This window comes from Pleuronectes platessa, chromosome 1, assembly GCF_947347685.1.
Source record: "Pleuronectes platessa chromosome 1, fPlePla1.1, whole genome shotgun sequence".
Classification (NCBI taxonomy): Eukaryota; Metazoa; Chordata; class Actinopteri; order Pleuronectiformes; family Pleuronectidae; genus Pleuronectes; species Pleuronectes platessa.
Genome location: NC_070626.1, coordinates 25,555,763 through 25,583,205, shown reverse-complemented (window position 1 = coordinate 25,583,205; position 27,443 = coordinate 25,555,763). Strand labels below are relative to the sequence as shown.

At 42.5% G+C, this 27,443-nt stretch overlaps 3 protein-coding genes and 1 long non-coding RNA gene across 4 annotated transcripts; 2 read left to right on the top strand and 2 right to left on the bottom strand.

The window, feature by feature from the left end:
• Positions 1-543: 543 nt before the first annotated feature.
• Positions 544-9,020, top strand: LOC128449657 (KH homology domain-containing protein 4). Its single transcript, XM_053432965.1, has 14 exons — positions 544-696; positions 2,028-2,283; positions 2,382-2,501; positions 2,589-2,665; positions 2,955-3,007; positions 3,104-3,297; positions 3,616-3,824; positions 4,273-4,333; positions 4,606-4,663; positions 5,424-5,659; positions 5,866-5,970; positions 6,718-6,800; positions 6,883-6,995; positions 7,412-9,020. The coding sequence occupies exons 1-14, from the start codon at positions 638-640 to the stop codon at positions 7,534-7,536; spliced, it is 1,749 nt and encodes a 582-aa protein (XP_053288940.1). The 5' UTR covers positions 544-637; the 3' UTR covers positions 7,537-9,020.
• Positions 8,852-17,336, bottom strand: LOC128449746 (fibronectin type III and SPRY domain-containing protein 2). The gene is made up of 13 exons (XM_053433077.1): positions 16,045-17,336; positions 15,594-15,894; positions 15,240-15,335; positions 14,763-14,996; positions 14,279-14,301; positions 13,742-13,863; positions 12,670-12,834; positions 11,919-12,053; positions 11,559-11,712; positions 10,903-11,036; positions 10,453-10,585; positions 10,193-10,369; positions 8,852-9,427 (listed from the first exon to the last, which is right to left on the bottom strand). Exons 2-13 carry the CDS (start codon positions 15,873-15,875, stop codon positions 9,178-9,180), a joined length of 1,905 nt encoding a protein of 634 aa, XP_053289052.1. The 5' UTR covers positions 15,876-15,894; positions 16,045-17,336; the 3' UTR covers positions 8,852-9,177.
• Positions 17,084-27,443, top strand: LOC128449569 (WASP homolog-associated protein with actin, membranes and microtubules). Its single transcript, XM_053432853.1, has 11 exons — positions 17,084-17,735; positions 19,273-19,446; positions 20,230-20,380; positions 20,938-21,107; positions 22,574-22,775; positions 24,419-24,603; positions 25,145-25,231; positions 25,329-25,424; positions 26,032-26,422; positions 26,806-26,948; positions 27,115-27,443. Exons 1-11 carry the CDS (start codon positions 17,151-17,153, stop codon positions 27,265-27,267), a joined length of 2,337 nt encoding a protein of 778 aa, XP_053288828.1. The 5' UTR covers positions 17,084-17,150; the 3' UTR covers positions 27,268-27,443.
• Positions 23,995-27,412, bottom strand: LOC128449831 (uncharacterized). The gene is made up of 2 exons (XR_008339920.1): positions 27,062-27,412; positions 23,995-26,939 (listed from the first exon to the last, which is right to left on the bottom strand). It is a non-coding gene; the product is annotated as an uncharacterized LOC128449831 (long non-coding RNA).

Sequence of the window (27,443 nt, the reverse complement as noted above, 5' to 3'; positions counted from 1 at the left end):
TTCAAATATACCGGCTGCTATGGTGACTTAATTTCCCTTTGGGGATGAATAAAGTAATCTATCTATCTATCTATCTATCTAAACATGTCAGATGTTGATTCATGTAACAGAATGCTTGGTTATATTGAAAATGAAGGTTTTTATATACAAAATATGTGATGAGTTAGACTTCTATTATACTGTTTTTAAGATTAACAGAACTAAAACAATTCGGTTCTAGGTGCATTCTTATTTCAGCTGTTATTAAAATGTTGCAAGAAAGTGGCATGTTTTTAAAACTATTTTTAAAAGCCACATTTGTATGGATGCGTTTTTCCATTCTGAACTAGAGACACTTTTGTTTCATGAACTAGTTCTGTCTGTACCTTTAAGGTCATGCTCATGTACTCATTGTATTTCCCTGCTGATAACTTGAGTGGCTGCATCGCTTTAACTTCCATGTTGTTTACACTGAGTGCGTCTATTTCCTAACGACCCACACGTGTGACGCTGAGGCGCAGTGTTATATAAGGAGGGAAAGCACGTCACTTCCGCAGGGTCACTCACCGCGACAACTCGTCACAAGAAGTCGCCGGAGAGCAGCAGACTTATGGCGGCCGTCGTCCACCACCGTCAACTCCACTAGAAACGGTTTTGTATGTCCCTGCAGACCCGCTGGAGTGGTGCTATGTCTTCGGGAATGACTGGTCAAACACCGTAAGTGTCCTTTTACTTTTGTCTGTTATCACTTTAGCCCGGTAACGCGACTGCTGCTTACACGGGCCGGCTGAGCTAATGCTAGCCTCAGTGGAGCTATAGCATCAGCTAGCATACACTGCCGCGGCCTTCTAATAAATATGTTAGCCCGCGTGTTGTGATTTATGCACTTCAAAGTCAACAACAGTTGTGTAATCTGGTTGTGTCATCAGAATAACCCGACACTTAACAACATATGATTAACCCCAAAATGCCGTAAACAGGAAAGTCTCAAGCTAGATTGTAACTTGCTAGGCTAGCTACCTTAGCTTAAGTGTTGTGCGGCAGCTATCTGAAAAAGCTAGCTCGCTTAGCTAAGAAGAAATAATCAGTTATCCCTGATTTTGAGGGGAACAACCCCGATGGTTGTCTTTGTTATAGATGTTAAGACATGAATTAAATAATTTCAAACTACAGCGTGTACATGTGATTCCCATGTAACGTGGCGCACTGTTTAGTAAAACATCTACACAACGTGAGCAGTGTCGTTGCTTCAGCTGTTGACTGTTTCCTCAAATGTTTCTTGTTTGGGGACATCAGCGTGTAAAACTAGCTCAACACGTGACATCTGTGGCCCCTCATTGTCACGACAGTTTAGTGCTTCAGTTGTTACTCAGGAAACTTAAGACATGAGAAAGTTGTCTTAAGTTTTCAGTAAGATTCAACTAATCATCTGAAGGCCTGGTCCGTTGTCTTTAACTTATTGAGCTGGTGATTTCATCATTGCTCTCAAATCGATTGGTGGGTAGTTGCATATTCACCAGGGATACAAGTTAGCACATGTAAAGCACTATTATCAGGATTTGAAACATTCCCACATGAAATAATTACTCAAAGTAACATGCATATAGTGGGGTCTCATGTTGAATATCAGTTCTACAGGGTTAATAATTAGGCAGTGTGGCCTAGAGGGTAAAGTGGTCGTTTGCCAAACAGAGGGTTCGGGGTTCAATTCCCCCTCTCTCCCATCTGCATGCCGAATTGTCCTTGGCAAGATACTAAACTCATAGATGTTGAGTGTACTAAATGTAATAATTGCATTAGAGTTAACAAGTGGAGGTAAAGAATGTGAGGCGAGTGAAGACCATGTTGCCATCACTGATACCCACCTCCCACATTAAATAGCAGATAGAACATCCCTGGTCTATAGTGAAAAGCCTTGGATAACTGCATCTGCTCACAAATCTGTTTTACTACTAGCTAACCGTATTAAATGTTAGTTCAAAAATGTTCAGGATCTGTTAGTAAATCAAATTTGTGTAATGTGCTCATGTGAAATGTTTTATTTTCAGGTGCCTAAGTAGATGGGATCAGACGACAGTACCTAAACAGAGTGTAGACGTGAGAAGCAGTGAAAATGCAGCCCACCCAGACTCATTTTCTGGAGTCGTCAGCACCGCTGGATCAACTACGACACTTTCCCAACAAACGGGAGAAAACCCTGCGCCTCAGGGAGGGGTGGAGATGGCTGCAGCCATGGCTGCAAAGATAAATGCCATGTTAATGGCAAAAGGAAAGCTTCTGACTCCTCCTCCATTACTTGCAAAGGTGCCCAAGATTTGAACATGTGTTACAGATAACGGCATAGGTCTTGGTTATGCATTGATTAGAGTACTTACAGTCTCTCCATAATTTCACATGTTTAGATGTCAAGAAAAGTGCCTGTGTCGTCCACCACAGAAGAGATGGTAGTCACAGAAGTCGACATAAATGATGTACCGATAAATTGTCGGGACCTTCTTACTAAAGGCAAAACACAAGAGGAGGTAAGTGAGAAATGAACATGGCAGTGTAGCATTTAAAACACCACTTTACTTTAGAAAATTGCTTATTGTTTCTATCACCCTTTTCAGATCCGGAAGTGTAGTGGAGCAGTCGTTTCAACAAAAGGCCATTTCATGAGTGATACTGAAAAGGGACATGGAGTAGGGTATGTATTAAGACATGATCTTGTCCTTGCAAAAGTAGTTATCCATAATTTAAGTGTCACATCACTACATAATAAACTAGAGACATGTTGTAAATAAATGTGTTTTTATTGTTTGGACTAGTTATATCTATACAAGAATGTGTTGTAGCTTACTTTCTTGCCAATAAATTCCAAACAATTTACTAGAAGTGCAATGTCATCAAATAAAATACATGATCGTATGGGACCACATTGTAAGTGTTACAATTTTAATGGAAATAAATGTATTTTCTGATTTGCTTTCTTTTAGACACAGACCCTTGTATTTGCATGTCCAGGGAAGGACCCAAGATAACGTTAATAGTAAGTGGCGTAGTTTTTTTTAATGTTAAATATGCAGAATCTGTCATTGTTCATATTTATGTATCAGACATCTGAGTTGAGTTTTCTTAAAATCAGAGGCTGTGATAAGGATAAAGGAGATCATCTCAGAGGACCTCTTGAGAGCATCAGCAGCATCAGGAGGACGAACGGTGCCGGTAATGCCTGCGCTCACACTCTACCCTCAGCCCCCTCGGCCTGTTATCTCTTCACCACGGATGCCAAACGCCAACTCAGTGCCAGGACATCGGCCTTCAGCTCCATATTCCGGGGTAGGTGAAAGCTCCTACACAGAATTGTGGGCCGGCCCTATAAATGGGAATTTCTTTGAGTGGGTGATTTCCTCATTGCTCTCAAATTAGAGTTTACAAGTGGAGGTAAAGAAAGTGAGGCGAGTGAAGACCATGTTGCCATCACTGATACCCACCTCCCACATTAAATAGTAGATAGAACATCCCTGGTCTATAGTGAAAATCCTTGGATAACTGCATCTGCTCACAAATCTGTTTTACTAACTAACCATAGTTAGATGTTAGTTCAAAAACATGCCGGATCTGTTAGTAAATAAAAACTTTTTTTCTTATCGTCAGAGTTTTGTGCATACAAAGATCTTTGTTGGTCTGGACCAGACGTTGCCTTCATTTAATGTGAATGAAAAGGTGGAAGGTCCGGGAGGTTCTTACCTGAGTCACATCCAGACAGAGACGGGGGCTCGAGTCTTCCTTAGGGGAAAAGGATCTGGCTACATTGAACAAGCATCTAAACGAGAGTCTTTTGAGCCTCTTTATGTTTACATCAGGTTTGTACATTTTAAATGCTCCTTTTGCAAATGTGTCAAGTTCCTTGTTATGATACTTTAAAACTAGTTAAGATCTAAGTTTTGATAATCCAATTTTCCTTCTTCAGGGGGAAATGTATAATTGTAAATTAATCCAGTTATTTTTTAGATGTTCAGTATAAATTTCAACCATTTGAATCGAGCAGTTGGTGAGGCTTAGAAAACCTGTTTAAATCACAAACATAATAAGACTTTGCTCACAGGGCCAAACTGAACCGTATACGGAATAGAGCCCAAAAAAAAGATAGCAACTGCCATGAATTCAATATTTTGTGAATATCCTTATGACATTCATTGCAGAAAATGTTTTGAATCATGGGTGAGTTGAAGGAGTAACCTAAAGTCTCAAGCTTGTTGGTCTCTGTGACCTTTGCTGAATGTATTTCATCAAATATAACTTGTTTTACAGTCACCCAAATGCAACTGGATTGGACGCAGCCAAGAAACTCACTGAAAGTCTGCTGGAAACTGTAAGTTTATGATAACTGTCATCATAAATAAAGTAGTGGAGTTGATTGGCATTTAAGCAAAGTCTAATGGGAGGTGAAAGAAAGTGAAGCTGTTGAAGTGTATAGTTTTCACTGATACCCACCTCCAAAAGAAAATGGTAGCGTGAACCACCTGATCTTCAGAGATAGGTTTTGCGTGCTCTGCACCTACCCACACCAATACTTTAAGATGTTTCACTAAGCCTTTTTGGATTTCATCCAGGTATTTAAAATGGTTTTGGTTTTCCCCTCAGGTGAGAGACGACCATAACCGAATGGTGTCGGTGTACACGGCCACAGGCTCAACACAACGTGAGTATTCTGTCACACACTGTATCTGAACAGGCAAATTCCAACACGGTGCCCAATTAACCAGGTACTAACAGAATGCATTCTTCCTGTGGTGATTAAAACTTTGACGTAGGGGTGGGCGATATATCAAATATACTCTATGTATCACGACTTTTACCACGTGCTATGTATAAAATGACTACCGCGACCATTGAGTTTACATTTTCAAGTGAATGTTTTAAGAAGCATGAAATTCTCTTTGAGTTTCTCTTCTCACGCCCCTCTCAGATCAGACAAGCCCCAGCGAGTTGACAAGCAATCAGAGAGGGTGATTGACAGTTTGTTCATATTCTTTGAATGCTGAACTGAACACATCCGTTTACAAATGAACATGAGCGATGATCAGTCCAGCGAGAGTAGAAGTGTGTGTGCGAGTACGTGAAGCAACCGGTCAGTGACTTTGTTGAAGAACAGTGCAAACAGAGTTCCCTCTATGATCCACAGATGCTCAATGCCGACATTAATTGACTTGCAACAAGTCATCTACAGCATGTTACAAGCTTAAACGTCCGCTAGCTTAGCCACTTCCTGGGGACTTTTGATTATGAATATCACATTTTTACAGTTAGAGGAGAAAATATCGTTATACAAATATCGCCCAGCCCTACTTTGACGTCAATAGTGGCTCAACGATAGGCTGAAATAGTTGGTCAAATTATTCAGAACACCCTGTTATCGAGCGTACATGCTGTTAACGCCACATTCTGTACTTTCATTTCAGCATACCCAGCACATGGATATCCACCTAATAGCAATTACTCTAGCCAAGGGTCCTGGTATAACTACCCAGCAAATGGGTATGCTGGTGGCTATTCAGCGTATCCAGGAGACCGTGGTTATTGGAGTAATGCAAATGGTCCACCAAGTCATTCTAACATGTCGACAAACCCTCCATCTTCTCAGGCAATGGTTCAGTATCCGGTGTGTCCTAGGAAACCACATCCCTATCTCGTCCAGGTAATTGATTAAAGCTGCCACGCGTACTATAGAGAGCAGTTTAAATCTGTGCACAAATATCACATGGTTCATAAAACGGGTTGTTTAAGGTTTCTACCTCGTTGATTATAAAGTACTCCATACAGTACAAGGCTTTTGAGTAGTTGCAGTTTTTTTACAACCCTGCAGCATCAGTGTATGTATTTGTTGGATTTGATCTACTTCAGGATCCTGGCAGCAGTGAGACCGTGGAGCCCGAAGAACCTTTAAAGACACCGCCTGACTCGGAAAGTCCCAAACGTCAGTTCCATGAGGCAGCTGAGGAGGAGCAGGTACGCTGAATAGTAACACTCGCACACCTGACTGAAGGTTATCAGTTTGTCATACATGCATTTTCTCTTCCTAACTTATTTTAGAGTAGTTTAGTCACAAATTACATAAAGGTCATACCATCAAATGACTGTCCATAATGCAAAAGCATATTTAACAAGCCGGAGCAGTGTATTCTTTTTTTGGGACCACAGGCATGGATTAAGCTGTCAGTCTGAAACAAGATACAAGGCTGACTATTTGGAAATTCAAAACATCAACACTCAAAAAAACCAAAAAAGTCCTGTCTCTGAGAAGACACATTTTTGATGGTTTAGCCCAAAATTATCTTCATTTATCTTTTTATAATTAACTTGCTTGCAACATAACCGTTGTCTTTAAAAGTCCCAAATACATTAATTAATACAAGCTCCACCACACTAAAAGTATCTAGATTATGTAGTTTGAGAGTTATTCGTTATTTGGCTCCTACTTATTTTGGGACTCCAAACAGAAACCGAGTTTAAATGGAGTAAAAGGAACATTGGTTCAAACTGGTTCATTTCTTCAGTTTTAAAGTCCCCACACATTCAAGAGGACATTGACTACAGTTCAAACAGGTTTCACGTAGCGAACAATGTTGAGAATATGTTTTTGATAAGGTAAATGGAAAATAAACTAAATATAACCCAGCCTTTCAAATAATTGGAAGCATACAAGGGTTTGAAACTGGAGTTTTCAAATGCTAAAGTTAAAAGTTTACTTTTCAGCCAACCAGCCGCCCTGTAGAGGGTCCTGCTCAGAAGCCTGCACTTCCTGCCTCCAGTGCTCGAGAGGAAAAAGCTGTAGAAAGGTCTGTTAATAGTTCTCATTTCCTTTTGTATGTTCTTCACAGATCTTGTGTCGTTTTCTTTCTGACATTCTTCTCTCTTCAGAATTCTGATGCCGCCGCCACCACCGCTCTTTGTGGCTCCTGCCCCCGTTGAACGCAAAAGGCCGAGAGAGACGGACCATCAAGCCCCTCTGCCCGGCAACACCGCACCGATGGGTATGCATTTGTTTGTTCTTATATTTTGAGCCTTATTACTGGTGTCTGTTGCATGAAATGGTATCTCCCCCCCATGTGGAGGATGGGGGAGGAGTGGGAGACCTGTGTGAATCTCTCCGCTGGTGGAACCCTCTAACACTGTCTTCTTGTATATGTTTTTTGTCTTTCCCTTATTTTCTCTCTCAACATGTGTCCCCGGACCTGCCTGTTTTGGATGTGTGCTGTGCTGCCGTTTGATTTGATATCTTCTCTCCCCTGGCTGTGGATCAAACGAACTCAAAAACCACCGCTAACATGGGGCTCCTCAATGGTTTCCTTTTTGTTCCATTGCTCTGTCTCTCCCCCTCTTTGCCTCCCTGTGTCTCTCCCATGTCTCCCTTCTACTCTTCTCTCTCTTTTTTATTGTGCCCCTACAGGTGTTCAAGAGGATGTGTGCGAGAAGAAGTCAAAAGTGGATGCGTCTGGGCTTGTGCCCTATGGAGGAGACTCCTCTGATGAAGAGGAGGAGAGGACACACAGCAGTAAGAGCAATAACTCCTAACCCTTACCCTGCCCCATCCCCACGGTCCAGGATACTCTTAGACAAACTCTACAGTCAGTATGTCTCTGCAGTTCTCAAACCCAGACCCATTAAAGGAAAAATCCACCTTTGTGTTATCATGCACTGTTTTTAAGAGTACACAGTATATTTTCATGGTTTACTGACTTTACAACATATTGGGGGTTTGCTTTTTTTTTTTCTCTTGGTAAAATAAGTTATTTTCTTCCAAGCAGATAACGGTTGTTCATTCTTCTCTCTAAAGTATTAAACCCCACTTGTTTGCAATGTATGGTGTGACTTTGTCCACAGACATCAATGGAGACGCTTCGTGAGGTTAATGCTGCTAATATGGCAGCGATCAGGAGTCTTTGGCAAATTCTGAGATGATTCATCACAGATGCATGACACAATCACCAAAATAATAATCGTTAAGGTTGTGATGACGACAATAAGTAACTCTCTCCCTCACTTGGTGTTGTAGGCGCACTTTCTCACGAATTTCCCTTCACTTATAGAAAACTCACTTCTACCCTTTCAAACGTTGACCGATGAATTTATGGCTTCAGCTGAAAATGTGTGCCTGATGATAATGGACCCGACTTGCAAAGAAAGACACTGAGTACAATCCTACACATTGAAAAGTGAACACAAACATTTTCAAATAAAGGAACAGAGTGCCTCACCCTGATTGATGGTGATCGTGGATGGATGAAAACAGACCGGCATGTTATTCATCAATAGATGATTATGTACTATTCCAGTTCACTTTTAAATTACTTGTATGCAGTTTGAAGATACTTAAAAAAAAACACTTGTCTTCGAATTGGCAACAGCCTCTGATGTTTGCTGCTTTCCTGGACTCGTAAGGTTCTTGTCCTGTTTTTCCTTTGTGCACATTTTGTTAAATTTGTTTTCTCCTAGCTTCTCTGAATGCCTCTTTGATCCCTCACACACTTGGTGTGAACCTGTTTTAGCCAAAAGGTGTTTTTAAATATCCACCTACATAGCAAATGTAAATATAGATGCCCTGTAAACTACAACGCTGTTATTTGTGCATTTTGTTTGTGGCCACATGACAAATGGCCCACATTAAACACATTGTGGCTGAATGTTGTGTAGGAGCTTGAGGATGTGCTTTTAGAGAATACAAATCCCCTTTGTGTTCCTGTCTTGATGTTTTCTCCACCTCAGTTAAACAAATGGGTCCAGAGAAGCACATCATCAGAAGCCAACAGTGGAACTATTCATGGTGGATTTTTCCTTTTTAAATATTAAACTTTATTTTCTCTTAACACTTTTTTTATTTTCCATTGCATCTTACTAAACCAGCTCCTTATTTCCTCCTTTGGACACTTGGTCTGCTGCAGAGTTATTGATGATATAAGAACATATTGTAAAATTCAGTGAGACTTTTTCTTATCTTGGAAAATGGTGTTTGCCTGTTCCCATGGAATATTATAATAAAAACAACTGAAAACCCCTTATTCTGGATCACACACCATTTCTACTGCAGATGAAGAAAAACATTTAATGACTTGTCGGCTTTTCTTTATTGGGGATCTCACAATTTTATTTGCAAATATATCACCAGTTATTCCACTTGCTTTTATTTCATCATGAGTCTAGCTAAGATGGCTGGTGTCAGACGAACATGTACTGGGGAGCCTCTATGCTGTTGTGGACGGTGAGAGCTCCTGGGTTGTCCAGGCTAAAACAAGGCTGGACATAAGTTTGGAAGTGACAGTTGAAGGTGTGTAGGTGTTGTTCCAGAGCCACGTTGAAAAAGGACAGAGTCCCTGTCTCGTAGTCCAGCGCCACCCCTATCCGCTCTGGGTTCACTGTGATCCTCAGGTCAGGACTCCAGCCGTTGTGCAGAAACTCATATTTGTGCCTAAAGGGGAAAGAAGATGGGTCAGGACGATCAGGGCTTGTTTGATCGGCTTCTCAACATGATTTAATAAACAACGATTCATATGTCCTGTTTTTTCCAAGACGAGTTGTCATAGCAACACTTAAGATAGTATTCTTAACTCTGGGCGTGTCAGCCTCAGAGGGGCTTAGTTTTTTATATGGAGGAAAGGAATAATTTTCTTCAGGCTAAAAATACCGTCTTGGCCCAGTTTCTGTGAAGTCGTCTCTGAGAGCGTCACTCAGCTAATTCAGTTTGACTGAGAACCCTGCACCTACGGGGTTTATGCAGTTCTGTGAAACAGCCACTTCCCAGTTTGTCTTTCTCAGCAAAACAAATGAGAATAAACAATTGTTGAAATAGTGTTTTGAACTTAATACACGTTTAGTTCTCGACAAACTGTTAATGCCATTTAATGTGGAATATTATTGCAAAAAGTATTTTCTGTAATGTATCTTTTATTCTTTCAAGAAATCCATTATGGAGAAAAGTATTGCGGTTCTAATTTCCCTTTTCCACAAACTCTTGACAAATGAAATTGACCATAAAACAATATTACGGAAAAATGTCATGGGTTTGAAGTGATGTTGGTTTGTGGGAACACATTTAATCCTTGTGTTTTCCACAAATAAAAAGGGATTCAAAGAAAGAAATGTACAAACTGCACTTTTATAACTGATTAATGAAAAACACAAAAGACTTGATTCATAAAGTATGAAACAACGTCCACAGATGTTGAGCTGTTACCTGGACGGAGTGACGATGTGTCTCATGCACCAGGACGTGTTGTTGGCTCCGAGGTACGAGCTCCTATCTGTGTCCTCGTATGCAACTCCGATCCGGAACTCCGTCCCATAGTCCACCTCGACCTCCCAGTAGTGTCTCCCTCTTACTGGAATCAGATCTCCCAGCACAGCCACACACCTGCCCACACACACACATCATGATGTCACACACAGGCTGTTTTATCATTAAATCAAAAGGAGATCTCAACAATTCCCATTTACCTGGTGAAGGTTCTGTCGTCTAAGGCCATGGAACCAATGGGGAGTTCCTCGTCTCCATAGAACATGGTGAAGCCGTCCTCAGAGAGGGACAGGCAGGGGTGAGCAGTGTCTTCCAGGAGACGGAAGAATGTACCTGCCCAGGAAATAGATCATTGTAAGAATTAGATACTACTTTTTACTATTTATATATCTTCATGTATATATAAACATTTTTAGGTAATATCCTGACAGCACGACATGAACTGGGCCGAGAGAGTGGGGAAGACGTGCAGCAAAGTGGCGGGAGGGAATCGAACCTGCGACAGCTGCAGGATAAGACAAGCCTCTGCATATGAAGCACTATTTACATGTTAAATGCGGGACTATTACTTGCTTCTGTCTTGAGCAAGTGATATGAGAACTTATTTGACCAAATCCACCATGACCAGGCTGATCCACGTTGCCTCTCACCTGTTGTGGATACGGTGATGACGTCACTCCTGTCGCTGGGGCCGCCGATGTTGACCGCTCGCACAGAGATGAGGTAACCGCGTCCTGCCTGCAGCTGGATCAGACACTGACAGGTGGGCACAGCCACTATCGACCTGCAGGGGGTAGCCAGCAAGACCAGGGACTGACATCACTTCCTTTTTTAAACACTTGAAATGCACAATAATGACAACCAAAGGCCCTTTATCACATTTACACCATGGACTAATACAAAATTAAATTCCTCCATGCAAAACACATGTACAGATCTTTTCAAATAAATGGTTTGACTCTTCTGTGGAATGACTCCATGACCCCAAACGTTAGGACAGAGTCTGAGCTGAGGCCCAAAGTGCTGCAGGAGCCGGAGCTAAGAATAGATTCTTTCTGGGACAGAGTGTGTCTTGATTCAGCAGCTCTTAAAAACCACGGGGCTTCAAAAATCCCAAGCAATTCACTGACACAGGCTTTTGTTCATGGACGCACCGAAGCACAAACGCACTTTGAAAAGGACAGCGAGGGACTAATAACGTCACTGTCCTGTGAGACTCATCTGCGTCTCCACTGGAGCTTTCACGTCAGCGAAAGAACAATTCAATCTGGAGGTTTTGTTTCTGTGTGGAATCAAAGGTTCTTACTCGGAGACGCCGCTCTCTGTGCCGTCAGCCCCCATCTCACTGAGCTCCACGGTGTAGGAGTCCACAGGGTTGGTGTTCCCTGACTCCCAGCGGAGCATGGCCGCCTCCGGGCAGCTGCTGCACTCCCTCTGCTTGATCACTGGAGGAGACGGCACTATGGGGCAGTGAGGATTCAGACTTTATTCTCAACACCATCAATCACGTGAGGCCGGGGTGTTTAGAGAATGGAGAGAAATACATGTGAAGAGGGTGTGAGGTGACGTGCGGATAACAGAGCATTTATTTCAGCTGTCACAGGTTCATGTAGAGGTGTGTGTGTTTGTGTGTGTGTGTGTGTGGGGGGGGGGGGTCATCTATTACCTGTCATGTATAAGGCCTTCTCGCTGGCCGGGCTGATGCCTGTGGTGTTGGTCGCCGTCACCCACAGCTCGTACTGGGCATCGGGCAGCAGACCAGTCACAGTGCAGTGAGTCTCCTTCACCTTCACTTTGCTCACTGGGAGGGAAGCACAGATTTCATCGGGACTGTTACTAATCAATCATTCCATCAGATTCCCACATCAATCAATCAATCAATCAAATTGTATCTTGTATTTGAAAAATTAACTAAGAGTAGTTGAAGAGTAACTTTTTGCAGACCTGTCCAAGACTCCATGACCTCAAATGTCCATGACCTGAAACCTGACTGACCTTTCTATATACCTGTTTGACCTTTCCATTACTTATGACTTTCCAAGGAACCCAATTCAAATGTATGTAAATCATTTGTTACTGTGCTTTAGTTCCTGTCTTAAACTACCCTACAGAACCAGTCTGAACTGGCTAAGGCAAACTTCCTTGTCCTCCTATAAGACCCTTGTATTTGTCTGTTCTCCATCTTCACTCTGAAATCCTCAGGACTCTCGGTGTGTTGATCCTTCCTGCAGAAAGCCCCTTATTAAATACACGTGGATAACTTTGTTGTTTCCAGCCTCTTGTATCTCCAGATTTCCATCACAATTTGTATAGCCCATATTCACAATTTGTCTCATAGGGCACATCAACGAGGTTCCCTTTCCAGCAGTAGATGGTGTAAATGTTCAATCTGCAGGCGTGTCAGTCACGTGTTGTACCGTGTGGTGCACAGGTGCTGTCTGCCGGTGTGTCCTCCAGCACCGGTCTGTAGTATAGCTCGTAGTACTCCACCGTGTCGTCGGAGAACAGGCTCCAGCAGACGCGCAGAGACGTCTGGGTGGCGGAGCCGGGCAGCTGGGGGTTGATCACCGGGGCGGATGGAGCTGTTTGCACATTGGACACATTGTTAAGCAGCTGTAGGAGGAGAGTGGAGGAGCAGTTTGTTACATCTCGTTCTATAGTTGGAGCTCAACGCTGACACGTCTGTGTTTGTGTTACCTCAGCCAAGCAGCTCAACTCTTCACCCCGTCCACTGGTTTGTGTTTGGTTATTTTTTGATGAACAGGATTACGCAACAAACTATTGGATTTCCACGAAACTTGACAGTATAAATGGAACAGAGGTCAAGAAAGAACTGATTCAACTCGTGCAAATACGGGAATTTTTAAAGATGAGGGGTGAGAGGATGAGACTTTCGATTATGTGACTCAAAAAAGGGATTTTTTTATTTACTTTACTCACAAAAGCTCAATTGATTTCCATGAAATGATGAGATCTGAACAAATTAGCAAATCCTTGAAATTGCAGCTTCTTTTTACATTTTCATGTAATAATTCATGGATCTTGATGAAAACAGTTAATAGTTAATAATGATGTAATACACTTAAATAAGCTTACAGAAAAGCTCCAACAGAACTTTTCCCCTCCATTATTTATCTAAAGAGGAATTTGTGCTGTTTCTTCTTGTTTAATCGCCAGCGTCACTTTTGCTTTCCCCATTTTCTTTACTCCAACACCAGCAGTGATCTGGACTCTGGTCGGTCCTGTCCTATCTCCTATCCTCACCTGGGTCTTAGTGTTGATGTTTAAATTGTTGGGGCCTAATCAACATCGTCTCATCTCTACACTCAGATAATTGACACTGGTGCTCAGTGGTCCCTGTGCAGACCACCACAGATTCCTCTATGTTGTTAACACAGACTGTCCAATGTGTCCGAGAGCTCAATGTGTCAGAGGCCACTGTGCAGGTATCCATAATAAAACTGAACTTCTTCTCTTTGTAATTCAGACCTGGAACCACATTGATGGAGTCCATCATGGTTTTCACGTCTGCCAGGTCGGCGATCGGCGTGTCGAACTCGAGACGTGTCGACAACGTGAGGTCAACCTCGTCTTTGGCAAACTCCTCCATTCTGGTCAAGGATCAAGAAACAACATTGAACTAAGTTGCAGAGAAGCTTGTGTCGTGGAATGATGCTCGCACTCAGCTCAAATGCTCAAGATCCACTTATTAACTTTTGCTTTGAGCTTTCAGACACATTTTGTAATCTTCCGCTGTAAGTGGAACCTGCTCAGTTGTCATGGAAACAGAGATTTGTCAAGAAGCTAGCAAGTTTATGTCAAACTGACTTTGCAAAGCGAAGACTTCACTTTCACACTTAAAATGTGTGTAATTACACAACATTAGTCTGAGGTTACAGGCGAAAAAACACCCTCCAACTATAATGCATTTTGTGCTTCTTAAAGATATGATATTAGCCTGTATCAATAATGCTGAGTCTGCAGTGTCACACCATGTGAAATACTCACTGAGCAGCATCACATTACCTTTTCATGGTGGGCATGACTGTCTGTCAACAAAGGTGAAAATAACGCAACTGAACAACAGATTCAATAAATGCACCTCACACACGATCTCCACTCATTTAACTCACGATATATACTGTTTACGTTGTATATGTAATGTTCTATAGTGTGTACATGAACTTGTTCATTATATTGACTGAGTTTCTATTTTCACTTTTCCCCTTCGCTGCCGCATATTTCCCCATAGTGTGATTAATAAAGGATTAACTGATCCTATCTTATCTTAGTGGATAGTCATCAATATTTCATTTCCATAATCACTAATTAAAAAAGAAACCTTGACTGGAGCCATTTATCATCATGTATGCAACTGTAATTCACTTCCATTCATTATAAACAGTTTAACCAAAACTTATCCCTAACCTTAAACAGGAAGTTATGAAGTAAAAACACACACACACACACAAACACACACACACTCACACACACACACATACACACACACCTGGAGAAAAAGCCTTTTGTCCCGGCTGCGGTGCACCTCCTGGGCTGCCTCAATGAGCTCCTTGGAGGCGTCCAGCGCTCGGCCACAAGTGAGCAGCTGCCTGTACAGAGCCTCCAGCTTGCTCTTCTTCTCCTCCTCCAGTCCAGCCGCCCGCTCGTCATATCGCTGAGACAAGGTCAGCAGCACATCGTTGTAGTGCTGCTCCAAGTGCTGCTCCTTACGGCCAAAGCTCTCCTGTACACACATTCATATGATCAGAGAGACTAAGTGGATCGATTTGGACAATTTTTATGTATAAAGCAGAAGAGGGGGCGAGAGATCAAGGAGAATGAAACTGATGTGTTTGATCCTTTGGGTCAAGTAACAAAAATAAGATCTGACGTCTTTAATCTGTCTTTGAGTTGAATCAAACAAAGTAAGTGCTCCAAAATGATCATGCACCAATAGAATAATCAAAAAGGACGTTAAACTTGTTACCTCCACAGTGAGAAAGATTTCCTCCAGATGACCTGCGAAGTTCTCCATCTCCACAACCTTCCCCTGCAACTGATTCCTGGTCGTGACGATCTCTGTCTGAAAACAACTCAAAGTCACACCTCTACTTTTCTCTCTCTTTTACACTCAAGCCAGTAACACAAACCATTTCTCAGCATGTGTTTGTCCACAGTTCTTAAAGGTTCAGTGTGTAGAGTTTAGTGACATCTAGGGGTGAGGTTAGATGTTGCACCTGAATTACCTCTCCTCAGTGTTTTGGTTTGACAGAAGTCAGATAAATTAAGGAAATGGCCAGATTCATTCATTAAAAGGCCAAATCAGTGTCTCTGTCCCTACCTCGGTTTCTCCCTCCTTAAACACATCATCATCATCATCATCTTCATCGAGTCCGTCTTCCGCCCCAGTGGTAGAAGGACTGTCCTCACAGGGCTCGAACCGAAGGGAGTCGTCTGTGTCGACGGAGAACCTCTGGAAGGTGGAGATGTTCGCCCTCCTTCCTCTGTCTGATGCCCCACTGTGGGGATCCATGGTGCTCGGCCCGCGGCTCAACAGCTCCTGGTGCTCAGCCTCCTCTGTGATCACATCCAGTCGGCCTCCTCTGATCTCACACAGGTCCATTAGGAGAAGGACTGTGGGACTACAGAGGTTTACAACTCATTTAATCCTTTAAATATAAAACCATCCAATCAGAATATTGTGAAAACAACTGCAGCAGATATTTAAAACAACAGCTTGATTTCTTCTCTAAACCTACATTCTTCATTCAATGCAACACAAGCGGATTTACCTGAACAGCTCACCGCTCCAGTCTGTTGTGAACAACCATGACTGTCCAGCTGCTCGGAGCAGTTCAGCCCTCAACCAGACAGAAATAGAAGGGACTCAGATTACTGTCACAGGAATGTCAAACATTCACACAGGGAATTATCAGTTATTCAGTAAAACGTTGCACCAGTGAGAGGTTTTTGTTTTGTTTTGATACAATTGTTTAAAAAAATAAATTAAAGTAAATTAAATGAATGAAAAAAGTCTGTTTGTTGATTACTTCACTATTAGGAGCTGGAAAGCCCCGAACATGTGACTGATTCAAAGGTTAAAGTTCAACACACTGCCATCGTGATGCCTTCGCAATACCTCGTAAATTCCCCTTTCGGTAATTCAAACTCTTTTGAACGGGGATTATCTACGTATTTGCTCGTTCACTACCTACATCAGTGTAAATGAAGACTGGCCGTTTGTCGACATTTAATAAGAACACATCACGTTTGAAAACAGGACATAAAAAACAACACATAAAGCCCAGGCTACTTTAATCTACAGAGATTGATCACACACTGGATTAACTTTCAACCACTTAAATTATAATAACAACAATAACATAATAATAATAAACTTTATTTGTAGAGCACCTATTCGAGTAATGCACCTGAAAGTGCTTTTAATACAATAGAGATACAAATTAAATCATGTTAAAATGTAATTCATATGAGAGAACAGACTTTAAGTGACATAAGAACATGTTAAAATGACCTTTAAATGAAAAGGAAATAAAGAAGGAAAGACATATCATTAAATAAGAAAATGCTTTAAAAACAGAAAAGAAAGAAAGTGATAACAACAAATATAAAAGAGCAGGAGTACGAGCAAGTGTAATGTTAGTTAAAAACTGAAGTAAAGATACTGGTTGAGTATTGAAAACCTATATAACATTTTACTTTCATTAAATGTCGTTTAAATTGCAGTTTAACCTCAGTTCTAGTGGTTTTATGTTTCGTTTCTCGGGAATATCCGGATGTCTCCTCCGGTCCCTGAAGGCAGCCGGCGTCACACAAATGGCGGACGGTGTAAACAACAGCTTCTCAGAGGCCGAGGTGAAAAACAACCGATTTTAAGATGAATAACGCGGAGTGCGAGCGGCCGGACAGCCTGGAGGGCTGGGTGGCCGTCCGGAGCAACATCTTCGAGGAGACGGAGACCTTCAAACTGGGCTTCATCGTCCAGTGGAGCGTCATCGAGTCCAAGTTCGCCGTCACCTGTCACAACCGGACCTTACAGCGGCAGCGGCGGAGAGTCCCGGTGTCCGGGGACCATGAGGTGAGCTGGGCCGGACTCTTCTCCGTCAGCGACCTCCGGCACATCCACCAGCACTTCACCTGCGTGGCGGACGTCCTGGCCGCCTGCTTCCCGGACCTGGCCGACTTCGAGGAGGGCAACATCTGGGACCTGCTTCTCCTCAGCAGCCGGAGGAGGTCCGGGGCCGAGGAGGAGGAGGACGACGGCCGGGACTTCGACAGCCCGTGTCGGAAGCTGGAGAAGTATTTCAGCGCCGCCATCGACATCTGCGGCCGGAAAATAGTCCTCGACACTCTGTTCACCCAGGACGAGAAGGACGTGGACGAGTACTTCGAAAACATGCAGGAGTTCAAGAGGAAGACGATGCAGGAGGAGATGTCCCGGGTCAAAGGTCAAGTGCGACAGGTCAGTGGGCCACAGAGGCTTCACAGCTGGAGGACACACATGCAGGGGTCACGTGTGTTTGTATACAGACACACAACTGCTCAATCAGTTACCCTCTATTAACCCACATCACGTTTGTTCTTGTGTTGTCATACTGCATCATACAGAGGAGTGTGTTCAGTGTTTATCAAATCTAATCACAGTTAATGTTATAGTTATAGTTATAGAACTAGTCATAGTTTGCCTCCTAGGGCTCAACCATCTGTACATGTGCCACATCCTCTGTCCTTAACCCTCATTCATATCAAATATGACAACAATAGTTTCCAGTGGGGGGAAGTTGACTGAGTACATGTATACAAGTAAATCTCTTGAAATACTTGTTATACCCTGATCGATATCGACATTATACTAGAGTGTCGATACCGAGCCTGGGCCGAGGTTTAGACGATTGAGATTTACATTTTGAAATAATCAGGTCTGGTCGGTCACGTTGCAAATTTTGATAATCGGGGAAAAACAGTAAACCAATAACCACGTGCCTGAGCTATATAGATTATATGCATATCAGAAAACAAACAAAGATACTGATATGTCTATGTCAGGCTAAATGTATAGCATCTTGAACGATTTCACCTTATCAAAAGCAGAGGGATTTATTAGATTTATTAAAGCTTGTGAAATCTCTGTGAGCTTTTGAAAGTTGCCGTGCAGGAGTAGCACCACACAGTGGCGTTACAAATGTGAAACCAGACTTAACCATGACACAGCAAACTCGTGCTCAACTCGTGCTCACGATGAGAGGTTGATAAAGTGGCTCGTTGAACTGAAGTGAACACTAGTTATCAAAAGGAGATTGAATAGAATTAGATATGTGCCTGTGTGTGATCAGGTTCAGTTTTTGAACCCGTTATCCTTCTTTCTTCGGGACAAACCCCTTTTTTTGTATTTGTTTTGTTGTGACTCGATGTCAAACATCAGTATTTGGTTAATTCTGCTTAACTGCTGTGTGTGTCTATATATATTCAAATACCACAATCAAAGTTATCAAGAAAGTTAAACTAAGTAAACAATGGTTGAGTGAGGAGGTGTTTGAGAGGATGCTCTCAGTCTCCAACTTTGCTCTAGATGTTGTAACACCACGACCAGCACTGATATTAGTTGCTTTTCATCAGAGACCTTTCTTCCTGCCCTTGGTTTTCTTGTTACTCAAGTAAACCCAAAGCACCCTTTACTCAGTGCACAAGCTGCACACAGCGTCTGAGGTGTGCAAGGGCTTCACACCCCAAATTTAAAATGGTAGTGTCGGAGAAATGATTCCAGTATTAAGTTGTATTGAAACACAAACCTCTGGCCTCACCAGTCATCCGTCAGCCCACCTGCTTCTGGAAGGTATCGATTGTCATTTTATCTGCTGTTATTGTTATGAAAAACAATTCAGTGCAAAATGTATCTTCCGATTCCTCTGAGATATAAAAAGATCATCTCCTGCAGAGAGAAAGGCTTGAGGCTGTGAGCTCAGAGTGAACCGAGGTAATGGTGTTTTTCATTTTCACAGCTGCTGCAGAGTCACGGCAGCGCCGACAGAATGGTGGCTCTGCTCGACATCTATGAGGAAGAGGACGCGGCCTACCGGGACCTGGTCACTGTGGCCACCACCTTCTTTCATTACCTGCTGCAGCCTTTCAGGGACATGAGAGAGCTGGCCTGCCTCTACAAGATGGAGATCCTGGTAAATACAGTCTTCAATTCACGCTTCTTTGTGGGATGTGATAAATTAAGTTGTTTTGAAATCTAAATCCTGAGTAATCAGGCACTAATAACTTATGCAAATACATATTTGCCACCGCCGTGCCAAAGGGCAGTTAATTGATATAATTACTCATAATTACTCACTAATTTAGTTCTGTTAAACCTAGTCCACACATGCAAATAGAAATAAGTGCCATGTGCAAGTTGGATTTTCAACTAAATCTCACTCTATCATATAAGATATGTGTGATAATTTCACACATAAATCGAGTAACCTCCTTCCCCCAAAAAACAGAATAATGAGTGGCTTCTGAATAGCTCTCGGAAAAGAACGGAGCTATAGATCTGACTGCCTGCAAAGAGAAATCCCCATAACTGATGACTACACTAGAGATAGATAGATCAGTAAATCACCATTCAAAGGTCTCTGCAGCTAGAAACAAATCATACACACACTCACATGGTGGCTGAGTGATTGATACAGTTTTATAGTTCATCAAGTTATAATGAGTTAAATGAAATCAAATTTGAGATTCTCTCTCCCAGGACTCACAGAAGAGCAGTAGATTCCAGGTTGAACAGAAATCGTCAACAAAAACATTTGAAACATTCATGAGAAAAGACGATGACTAATATCGATGGAGACGTGCATCAATGTTTAAAACACGTGTGCATTGGTTTCTGTGTATGTGGGCCAACTATCTGTAAGAAGTTTGCATTAAACCACCGAGTGTAAAGTCGTCCACATATTTGCTCCTGGCAGAAGACTTTGGAGTTTGAGGACTTGGGTCCTAAGAGAATTGCAGCTCTGGAGACGGAGGCGGAGGAGTGGAGGACGAAAGCAGAAGACGCTGTTGCCTCGATCCAGGACATCACTGTCACCTACTTTGCACAGACTTCAAAGGCGCTGGCTGGTACAAGGGGTTTACTTTTCTTATTTGTGTGTTTGGATGAATTAATGAATGCCTTTCTTTGTGTTATTCCTCGGAGCACAGGAGGAACCAAATGTGATGGAGGGTTGCATTACAGCTGCAGAGAGATAAAATGTTAATGATGAATGTGATCTAATATTCATGTTTGTAAAAAGTCAGAACAAAATGTACATTCTTATCCCCTTTTTTTACCCAGTAGAACATTTTTCTTCCCTTATTTATATTAAAATGACCCTAAATTCTTAATAAATTAATGATTGTCTGTAGAAGACTAAAGATACCGATTGCCACTGCCTGTGGTTTATAAGACAATTAACTACTTCGAGGGTTATTCTCTCTTATGCTTCTTCAATTTATCTTCAATTATGGGGAAGTGTAAGTAACTGTGGCTCCAATATGTGTTGTACTTAGCCTACACCTTCAATTTAAAATTAAACTGATCTTACAAGGCTCTTAAATTTAACTAGTAGTAACCTACAGACTGTGCTTCTGTCTGTCGCCAACCTACCTGTCTGACCCTTGTGTCCACTCATGTGCAGGGATGTTAAAGCAGATGCAGGAGGACAAGTCTCGTTTTGGAGCCGCTGCCTGGGCGTCCGCGGTTCCCCGACTGGAGAAACTACGCTTCCTCTTTGCCAAAGAAACGCTGCAGCACATGAGAGCCGCAGAGATGTGCCTCAACCGCAAGAAGGACGGCATCAGAGAAAGGGTGCGTGTCTTACAGTTTCGTTTTCCTTTTCTTCAACATGAGTTTCTCCCGTGGTTCTGTTGTTTAGTCATCGCACTCCAGACCGTTGTGTTGGACTTAGTTGTGGCTGTTCCAGGCTTTAGTTGTCATTCAGGTCTTTATTTCCAGTGGCAACGCTGCTCCTGTAGTGATTGTAAGTCTGACGTGTGCACTTGCCCCAGTGTGTCGCTCACTTGGTATTCCAGCCTGATGTGAATCTCTCGCTTCTGGAGCCTTTTGATCTATTTATAAAGCCTCTCTCCTAAAACACAGAATCCCCTTGATACACCCCCCAAACCTGCATGCATGAATAAGTGAGTGTGTCTGTACTCAGAATTTGCCAGTCATATACATATCTGTGACTACAGGGGTGTATACACTTCTAATGTCGGGATCACAGTGTTTTGGGGAAGCTGTAGTGAATGTACTCACTGTCGTAGGGTGTAGTGCTGTGAAGAAAGAGAACACCCTCAGCACCTTCACCTCCACGTGGCTGCATTATTCATCTGATTAAGCGTCTTAAAGAATCAGGTTTCAGGATGCTGGCGGAATCTACCAGCGTGAAATCAACATGTGCAGCTCACTGACGTCTACCGAGTGTTTATGATGAGATCAGTAAACTACACCGACTCAGATTCCTGTAGCTGCAGAACTCGGTAGCAGTGTTTAGCGCCTGCAGAGGTCACAGCCTTTATGTTTACTGTGTGTGATGATGTATGTTTGAAATGAGCTGCATACATGAATAATCCCCAAGGAATCCAATCACTGCAGCTCTTGAGTCATCTTCAAACAGTGTGGGTGTTACTATTGACCCAACTCAAAGCATTAAAGGTCATAACACATGCTTTGAGTGTCGCAGCTCATTAATTACATATTAAACATTAATGCCTACTTTATAAGTAGCTGTTGCTCATTCCATCAGTGTGAGAATCAACATGCAGAGATAAAACTGGCTTGAGATAAAGTTTCAATCACAGAGCCTCTGCTTTATATTTCTCTGATTTTGCTCTTTTTTTTTCAACTGATGATGTAACTGAAACCAGAGATTATTTAAAGGTAATTTATATCTCACATTTAAATCTGCCAGATCTGGATATTTATTTGACTCTGCTCCAAATGTCAGATTTTTGTCATCAAGATCCATGAATTATTCTCTGGGAAATCAGTCAAAACACACACACCTCTCGCAAAGTGTAACAAAATTCCACGCCAAAATAGTATTCCACCAAAATCCTTGAAAATCTCTCTTGTTATCTTGCTGACAAACAAACAATCTATCAAACAAACAAACAGTGGTGAAAACATGAGCCCCCTGGCAGAAGCAAGGAATGGAAACCAGAAGCTAAATCAAAACATATGACGTTTTAATGATGGTAAATGGGTATTCACAGTATGTACATTAAAGACTTCCACCTGTAACTTGATATTTTTCTGTTGTTGTGTTGCAGCTGAGCAGCCTGTCTGGCAGAGAGCACAGAGCTGACTCCAGGTCTGCGTCTGACGATGGCCAGCAGCCGGACAGCGTGGACCAGCTGGAGCTGCAGTTCTACGAAACTCAACTAGAGCTGTATGACACCAAGTTTGAGATCCTAAAGAATGAGGAGCAGCTGCTGATGGCTCAGATAGACACAGTGCGACGGCAGATCAGAGGTAACACATGTAGCTCACTGCTGAACAGTGGGAGGGAGAAGTTTGAAACATTACACCTGTAGAGTAGTTTTAATCTCTTTTAAAGACGACAACGTCTTTGTGTGATTCACTTAAAAACACTTTAAATGTAAATGTATTTAAAGATCATTGACTGATATAGAGCTTTTTGATTTAAATAATATAGATCATATGAATATTGCACCGTGAATCTAAGTGATATGATAAATATGATAATAGCACTTAAAAAATAAATAATTTAATTTATGGATGTTCCCTTAGATGTCCCATTATGATAATGATATCCTCAAAGTGTAAATGACTAAATCTATACATTACTAGTTATGATTCAGGTGGATTATTTATTTCTGGACCAAAGTACAGTCATTTCCTGTTGAAATTAGTCGACATGCATCTCTCTCCTTCACCTCTCACACACATCTCCACTTCCATGACCCTGCAACTGTCTCCAGGAAGTGTGTTGAATTTTTTATTTGGTGGACTGCTCCTTTATAAATGCCTGTGTGTGTTTATCTCTATAAGTTTGTGACCGTTAACTTCAGTTAAGCAGAAATACTAAACACATCTTGCAGAATAATGCCTCAGTGCAGCAGAGCTGAATCAGCACCTCTCTGACCCAGTGACATGATTCGAAGTTACACAGATTCATTACAGTGGTGATGTGTCGGATCACATCATGTTCAGGGGCTTTTGTTTTTCTGGTCATGGGTTTTACTTTGGGGAAATATTTTGTTCCTGTATATATTTCTCTAATTGCTCCTTCTGGGACATGTGATGTTTGCGTTGTGTAGTGTGTAGATGCTGTGTGTGTGTCGGGTTTATTTCCCAGACTGAAAGCAGGAAAGTGCCCTCTACCAGAAAAGGAAGAAGAAAGAGATGTGAATGAAAGGAGGACTTTGTGGCATATTTCAAACTTGATTACTTCAACCCAAGAGGTTGTGTTGCCTTTGTTTTTGCACAATTTTGCATCTTGATGAAGCAATCAGGCATCTTTAGGGGACTGATATTTAGGAGTTTGTGCAATTTAGATCCAATACCTTCCTACCTTCCAGTAAGCTTTGTATCTTAGAAACCTGCTTTCACAATCCCAGGTTTGCATTGCAGAAATCTATGTGTCTACCTGATTTCCTGTAAACACTTGATTAAAGACACACGTTTCCTTGTTGAGATGTTATTTCGGGAAGTAAGTTTTTAAGCAACAACAGGAAATAATTGAATTTATTTATATTCCCATTAAGATTTATACATTCTTCCCTCTAAATCTAAAAATACATCTTATCTTGCAATGTTTAGGAAAGGGGAAAGAAAATCCCTTGATCCGGCTGCTTATCCAGATCTGAGCCAAGTCTTAGTGGCTTCTTTCTTGTCCTGTGTCCCATCCTGCTACAAAGTTCTGTGGAAAACCGTTCAGTAGTTTTTTACTCATCCTGTTGACAATCAAACAAACGAAAACACAACATAATGAGTGCCGTCTTCTGTTTTGTTGTTGTGCCACAACTCCTTTGCTTGGTTGTCTGGCACATGAGTGTAGGTGTTCCATATTTCATGAACATAAAAACACAGTTTACTTGTACGTGTACCCGGTGAGGAGCTTTCAGAGTTACTTGACTGCATTTGTGTTTCAGAGCTGAAGGAGGAGGTGGTTTACTACGACGTGTGTGAGGATCCAGAGGAGCTGCAGAGCTTGGTCCACACGGGGATCCACCAATCAGACCCTCCCGCTGCCACTCCCCTCAAAAGACGCCTACAGACCCTGGAGGCCAAGAGAGGCCACATCTGCGCCCGGCGAGCTTACCTCCGCAACAAGAAGGTGGGGACAGGCAGCGCTGACATTCACTCTCTTTTAAGCAGACATTCTCTCCATTAAAATAGATTTTTAGTGACATTTTGCTGCTTTTCAAGGGCAAACGTATCGATCTGTGAGAAGCAGACAGGAAATAATGGGAAATGTCAATTAAAAAATATGGGGCTTTTTTTTCCTACTCTTTATCTGCTCTCTGCTCAAATTTCAGATTTCTTTTTTTCTTAAGATATCAACATGGTTATATTTTTTAGCCTGTAGAGTAATTTAAGAATATTTGATAGTTGTCTGCTCCCTCTCCTGGCTGCTCATTTGTTTGATTAAAAAAACTCAGAAGAATTTCCTGATTAAAAACTCCTGCAATCCCATCCAGTAATCCACAGGGAGCAAGAGTCACAGGCCCGGTTATTCAACAATGCTGCAAAAAAGATGAAAACTCTTACTGTAAATTAAAAACAACTCAACTGTGAAGGACGTGGGAACACCTTCTAAATTCGAATTCCCTTTTATATATGAATATTAAGTATGTTCTTCTTCCTGTGTGTTTTAGGATCAGTGCATGGATGCCCAAGGGCAGAAGCATCACGCGGCCAAGCAGAGCTCCGAAGTCTTCAACCAGCATCATCATGTCCGTCTGGTACGTCACAGAGACGCTGCCGCAAAAAGCCGCAAAAGAAACAGTGTCTGGTCTTTTCTCTCCAGCACCTCTCACTGTCTCCCTCTGTTGTCTGCAGAAACGAGAGAAGAAGAAAGAGGAGGAGGACAGGAGGAAGACGTGGGTGGACCAGGAGCGAGAGAAGACTCTGAGCAGATTACGATCCTTCAGACAGGTAAAGCTCTCTCATCTTCTCAACCCCCCCCCCCCCCTGCAGCTTCTCCTCTTTTTTACCCCAGAGGCTCCTGATTTACACCAGGACAGTTCACCTCATTATTAAAGATATAATTCATACTTATATATTTATTTACACATATTTAGAATTTCTGTTTAGCTCTTTGAAGGGAGTCTGATCTGGAGGCTCTGTTTATTTTCTCAGAGATGCTCTTTTTATTTTTTGTGGGCACCAACTATCTTTAAAACATGGATTGATATTAGATACCTACGGTTTTGAGAAAGGATTCCTCAAATTTAGATGTTAAAGACTTCAGTCATATCATTTTGCTGAAAGAGTCCGGTCAGGTTGACTCTGTCATGTTCGTCTTTCTAAGAAACTGAAGGATATTGAAGTCAGATGATCAACCCACTAGTTTCTTGTTTTAAAACTTCCCAGTGGAGCAGCTCAGGAGGATTTACTGTCTCTTCAGCATCATGGTTTTTAATGTTCTTTGTGCACGTGGCCTCTGTCACTTCAGTTTAATCTCAAGTGACTGTGAGACCTGTTTAAAACATCCGACCGTCTCTACAACCACTTTCTCTGCTCTGTCACCATTTTCTTCCAGAAGCGACATGGCCAGTACATCCTGAAAACTCCTCACTCCAGGATGTCTCCTTCAGACCTCGTCCCCTGTCCCTCCCAGCCGCTGTCCATCATCAGCCTCGGCCCCTCATCTGAGTTTCCCTCCCTCTCTGTCGGCCCTGAGCCCAGACGCAGTAGAGCCTCCAAGAAACGGCAGCCGAAAGACGTCCCCGTCCAAATCTACTGTGCACCGCCGCCTCCGTCAACAAATATCCCTACTGCGCCTCCGCCCCCGCCACCTCCTCCACCTCCCCCACCACTGCCCCCTGCCTTCCCTCCTCCAGCCCAGGCTTCCCCTGAGGACACACCGAAGCCTCTCAGCGAAAACGAGGAGCCGCCTTTCCCAGCAAGGAACACGCTCAAGCAAAACATAGGTGAGAGTCAAATGTGTTTGTACATAAAACATTGATGATGTCAATTTAAAATACAGATGGTGGAGAATTTCGTCAGACTACAGGGAAGAGTGTGTGTGTGTTTCTGTACACGTAGTGTTCTGTCCTAAATTCCCAACTTTACCTCAGTGTCTGTCCTGCTGATGCACACACTCGGCTCCAGAGACACAAACATCCAACATGACTTCATGTTTCTGAGCTTTTGTGAAATGGATGAAGCTTGTTGTTAAAAATAAATAGAGATTCATCACCAGTGAGAACAAGGAGAGTCCTCTGTGCAGGCTGCATCAGCAGTGACGTCAAAAGTCAATTCACTTCCATCGCACCTCAAGTGTCTTTTCTCGTTATCTGTTGTTTTACTACAGGAACAATGGATGAAGTGTTGGCCTCACTGCAGCGTGGACAGACTCGGCTTCGAAAAGTCCCTGATCGCAAGACAGCGCCCTCTGCTGATGACCCGAGGAACAGTCTGATGTTGGCCATCCGACACGGCGTCACCCTGAAGAAGGTGAGAACAGGGAGCACAGCCCAGAGCAAATCTGATAAACCAAACAGACCCATACTGACCAATGTTTGTTTACTGCTAAAACACTTTGTTTGGTGAACACGGCAGAGAGCCACCAACATGTGACAGGAGTGAAACCTGGATTAACTGGCCTCTTGTCCTGCTGCAGGTGGATCCTTCACGTGCTGAGGCCCCGAGCAGCGGAGACAACGAGCTGGAGCGCAGCATCAAAGCCGCCATGATGAGGATGAAGAATGTAGCAGCCGACTCCGATGAGGACGACAGAGAAGAGGACACACAGAGTATAGAATGGGACAGCTGAGAACACACATACACACACACATACACACACATAAAGACAGACACACTGGCCCTGTTCAGACCTGGTGTTAACATCCGTCCTCACAGATCTGATCACAAGTGGACGTTCTGGTGGTTTGTTCACACCTGAGATGAAAACACCTCCTGTGATCACTTCCACGCTCTATATGCAAATTA